The sequence below is a fragment of the Cynoglossus semilaevis genome, unplaced genomic scaffold (genome assembly GCF_000523025.1).
Source record: "Cynoglossus semilaevis isolate Cse_v1.0 unplaced genomic scaffold, Cse_v1.0 scaffold302, whole genome shotgun sequence".
In the NCBI taxonomy this organism is placed as follows: Eukaryota; Metazoa; Chordata; class Actinopteri; order Pleuronectiformes; family Cynoglossidae; genus Cynoglossus; species Cynoglossus semilaevis.
This window is the reverse complement of record NW_007585121.1, coordinates 280395-285548: the sequence shown is the minus strand read 5'-3', so window position 1 is coordinate 285548 and position 5154 is coordinate 280395. Positions and strand designations below refer to the sequence as shown.

At 40.4% G+C, this 5154-nt stretch overlaps 1 protein-coding gene across 1 annotated transcript in view; it reads left to right on the top strand.

Moving 5' to 3' along the window:
* Positions 1-636: 636 nt before the first annotated feature.
* Positions 637-5154, top strand: part of fndc4a (fibronectin type III domain containing 4a) — a 15893-nt gene continuing 11375 nt past the window's right edge. Inside the window, exon 1 of the mRNA XM_008337368.3 lies at positions 637-1361. Coding sequence (XP_008335590.1) covers positions 1286-1361 — 76 coding nt within the window. The 5' untranslated portion in view covers positions 637-1285. The remainder of the gene's footprint in view (positions 1362-5154) is intronic.

The window sequence follows — 5154 nt, the reverse complement described above, 5'->3', positions numbered from 1 at the left end:
TTAATGACAACTGACTCCTAATATTATTTAAAATCGAGGACAAAGAGTAGAGTGGTAGATGTTTACCAAAATGACCCTTCATCTCACTACTTGTGGGGACAAATAGTCTAAGGCTTTTATTGAGACAAATGCCACAGAAATGTCAGCTGCAAAAAGGCAGCTGTCATGGCAACAGCAATATCTAATACCTGAAGTTTATCAGCCTTTAAAAACCCCACCTGCTACAGCTCACACAGGGAAAGTGTGTCTATTTTTTAGAATTCCTTTTTTTCTAAAAATTCAAATTCTAAATATCAAAATCTGGTTCCAAATCACTTTTTTAATTGTCCACGTGGATGCATTTTCTGTCCCAGAAGACGATGCACTCGGCTATCACCGTGATCCATCATCCTGATAACAGGATGTCTGAGGGTATGATGGTGGGGTATAGCTGTGTTAGGATTGATTTAAATTCTAAATGAATATTATATAATGCGTGTGCTCTACTGTTTACGGCCGATTCATGGTTGTTTCTTTGGTGAAATAACCCGCTGTTGCTCCACAAACCTGTGTAATAATACCTTATAGCTTAAGGCAACAGTTGAGAAAGCATTCAATGATGTGAAGAGTTGCTGCCAATCAGGTAGTTCATATTTATAACACGTGGAGCATTGGCGGTTATGCTGTATGCAGTTCGTCCACTTGATTCGAAACCTGAGAGTCTGACTGGCTGGGTGTGGGGGTGTTGTAAGGAGGGGGAGGAGAAGGAGAAACAAGGCGGTATATGAGGATTGGAGACAGATTCAGATGGAAAGCTGAAAACGCACGCACACGCACACACGGAGGCTGAGAAACTTGGTGCGCTGTCCATGGTGCTGAACCTCCGTCTTCCGTCCCCTCTGCCTGCGGGGGGACAGACGTCTCTCCTGTCCGTGAACGTCATCTTTCCTCACCAACCTGTTCGTACCTGAAGACACCGATGTGAATCCGTGATGATGGAAGTCCACCAGCTCAGCTGCTCCCACATCGTTCTGTCTGCGCAGGGACGAGGACAGAGAGACTGGTGACGGATACAAAGCTCAAACAAAGACGTCTGGGCTTCGCAAAATGTTGGTCAAGATACATTTTGTTTGCTTCACACTTTCACTGTTTCACCTGTTTCCAGGGCTCGGCAGCTCGGGGAGATTTTAAACCAGTGGCCGTTAAGACATTTGTTTATTCCTGGAAGGAATTTAAGGAAACATGTTGTAAGTGACCTGCGATTTCGTTTGCTCAACCCGAGAAAAACAACGACATCCTGAGAGACATGGCTCGTCTGATTCTTTTGCTCAACTCCGTGTTCCTGTTGCTTTTCGGCAGCGACATTTTCTTGGTGGCAGCAAGTAAGTACAAATTAGACACTGTACGCTCCTGTAGCTGTACAAAAATGCGTCATGCACAACACAAAACACAAATAAGTCACCGTGTTTGGCAGAAGTGATGTGTCGGTTTTTATGTGCACAAAAAATAATTAAATTAATGTTTACAGTGGCTGACCAAAACGTTTTAATGCTAGACCTTTCAGTACAACACAATATTTAGGATTATTTATGTTACCATTAACAAGACATTGACTCAAACAAGTTGATTTTAAACGTTTGTGTCCTTGAGTGACATATCCGTGCACTAATTGTGGGTGCACAGACACAGAATTTGCACCACGACTGTATTGTGCTTTGTGTTTACTCATTTAGAAGACAACACTATCTATCTATCTATCTATCTATCTATCTATCTATCTGTCTCTCTCTCTCTCTTTAATTCTCCTCCACTTCTTTCAGTTCTCTCATGGGAACATTTCTCGTCCTACATATGAAAGCGCCCTGAGGAAATGCAGTTGGCACTTGATTGTTTCAGTGGATGCCTGCACTGTCTGTCTGACGAACATATTCAGAGCTTTTATCATTTTCTGGTTGTGACAGTCTGAGTCTGGAGTTAGACATCGGGTTGTCAAGAGCAAATATAGCTCATATTAAAATGTTAAAATTTAAATATACTCGTGGCTGGTGCAGTGACACCGAAATGAAAAGGAAATGTTTAAATGTAAGTGGAGTTACTGTTCCACTGTTCAAACGTAGAAAATTTGGATTCAACGACGGATATTCACCTAAATGAGGTTTTAACACCATTGAAATGTATTTTGGTGATGGTGAGGCTGTTTGTCACATCAAACATCTGTTAGGCCAGCATCATGCCAGCTGAAGCCAACATTGTCTCTCTTTCATCTCATCTACAGAGATTTGTTTTCACTGAGCACACACACTGTAAAGATGACATCATAATAAATATGAATGTGTTTTGTCCTATTTAAATATAACAGTTTAATTCTTGAATGTAACACCTTTATTAATCTGAGGCTTAAATGTCTTTTTGAGCTAAATCCTAGTTGAAAAAAAAAAGAAACAACTCACACAGTCCTGTCGGTGCATTTCAGTCCATGTCAAGAAATACTGGAATATGAGCAGCAGAATGTACACTGGTGTGGTCTGAAACAAAAATAAATAGGAAAAATGAATCCCATGCAACACAGAGCAGAGCTTCAGACGCTAAGTAAATGCCAATTACAGCTTATTAGATGAATTTAGATGGCCGGACTCAGTTTATCCGTCAAATTGTCAATATGCTGTTTATAATTCGGAGAAAGGTTCTTGACAAACAGACTGTTATTGAGCGAGAGCCAGTGTTTGCTCTTGTTGTCCTAATGTTGTTTCTTGGCAGGGATGATATGTGACAAATGCGCAGGAAAAGAACAGAAGGGCTTAAAATCAGGTTTTGTTGCAGCTAAAGGTAAATATTTTGAGATCAGGCCATCCCACAGTGAACATGAAGTAAGGTTGGCGTGTGGCTCTTGAGCCGCAGGGTTTGGATTTACCTTAAACTTGCACCCTGTCGCGTCTGAACACTGGCTGTTTTACACCCTCTGATTCTTCAAGGTGAAAGACGGGGCGTTGCTGAGGCGAGAGAAAGTGCAATCAATGTAAAGAAGCTGCAGAACAAACAGGGAAAAGGAGCGTAAGTAGTAATGGGGTCAGGGAGCATTGGTCTTTAAAAAAACAAACAAAAAAAACATGATAGATGGAACTGGAGCTAAAAGTACAAACACAGGACGACACGGCTTAAGAGACTCAACTTTATTGAAATCCCCTTGACCTACAAGCAGCCGTGTGGTAACCACTGAATCTTCTATTTTCCTTTTGTGGAAAAATGAATATAGACTTTGACATGAGACTGAGGCAATGCAATTTCTATAAATATATTACCTTGTACTCACATCCTCAAATTGTCAAAGGGCTTGGAGGTTATTTGAACTGAAGTGAGCAATAAAACGAGAATAAAGAAAGTCTGTCAGTTGGAAACCACAGTGATTTACTGTCAGATGCTCCGTTGAGTCATAGTTCTCAACAAGTGTCAACCACTGAGTGTTAGGGATTTTTCCCCCAACATTTCTTTACCTAAGATACCTAAATATTAATAAAAAAAATACCAACGTAGTTATTTTTAGAACTGTACAAAGATCTAGAAATAATAAAGATAACATGTCGCCTGTGAAGAACAACAACAAGACTTCACAGAGCATCAGATAAACTACATGGCTTTCCAGTTCTCTTCCTCCTCCATCTGTTACATCAGGTAAAGATTAGATGTTTGCTCCACACATAAACCAACAGGGAACAAAAAACCTTTATTTCAAGGCATCAATTCAAAGATCAATAAATCAAAACCTTCCACTTATACTATTAAGGAACTATAAATGTCACACACACAAAAAAAAAATATTTCTGCTATTTGGACACGGTTTCCTCATTGACTGTCAGTCACTGAAGGATTAAGTGCCCACTTAAACAGGCCATGTGTGTGTGTTCTGGTTAGATGAGTAGACACTGTGCTGAAATTATCATTCATCCTGGCAACATGCCCACAGTCCCAGGAGGGTTAAACCATTGGTTTGGCTGTGACATATCCACCGTGTGTTTTCAGAGCTCATGTAATGCATTCTTGATGCCCAGGGTTGAGGTGTGATGGGCTGAGGAGGGTGTGGAGTTCCTTCTCATATATCAAAGGCTGTGGAAATATCTCACCAGATGAATGAAACACTGTGGGGTTTCATTAGAACTTCATCTCATCAGAACCTTCTAAGCCCTGACTACAAACTGGAAAGATATTTCTCCAGCTCAACAACACCACACAGGAGGCGACCACATTAGTGGTGATTCATGACCAGCTCTGACTGAATCATCACTTGCTCCATCACCAGTAAATGACCTGAAAGCAATGCATCATGGTTACTGGCAGCCAATGTATGGCTGTCTGTAACCTCTATCACCTGAAGGACAACCAATTTTAAGAGCAGCGAATGTGAGCCGTCGTACATTAACGCTGCCCCCGATCCTGATGAGTGCTCGCTGCGGGACACGTGCTGACGAGACTGAAGCGCCACAGTGTTTGCTTCACAACTAATCAGGTTTGTCCTTGCAGAACAAATGAACACCCCTGTTGTTCAGGCAAAGTGTGCTTTTGGGATTAAAAGCATCAAACCTCCTCTTTGGAGGTGCAAGGTCAGTTAGTATGTAAGCGCTTTCTTTTTTTTTTTTTTGAAAGATTAAAAAACAGAAAATAATTCTGCTGAAAAAGCTCTTTTGTAAAGGAGATTCAAAAGACGTTTTTCTTTTACAGGTAAATAACGCTGTGTCCTTTCTCATTGGAATATTAAACATAAAAAACAACAAAAAAATGGTTATAATCCGATGATGAAGTATTGACTTCACAATTCACCTCAAGGAAGAAAACAGCAAAATAAAAGATGACAAAAATGCATATATGCATATGCAGTATACAGTATATATACAGTATACATGCATATGCATTTATTTATGTATGTGTATGTATCTGTATATTTTATTGATTAAAAATATCACTAAAATTAGCAGTCGTCCACATGCAGCTGCATCACAGGGACACAGGACTTTGTTCGTGTAAATGTACTTGTAAAACTACAAGCAGGATCAAGGACAATCTTTGTCATCTACATCCTGCCCTGGCTCTTGACCCGCTGTACGCTTATGTAAAAGCATTAAAGCGCCTGATATTACGAAGGAGCTTCTCATTAGATGAAGAAAATGAAAGCGTCCCTCACCT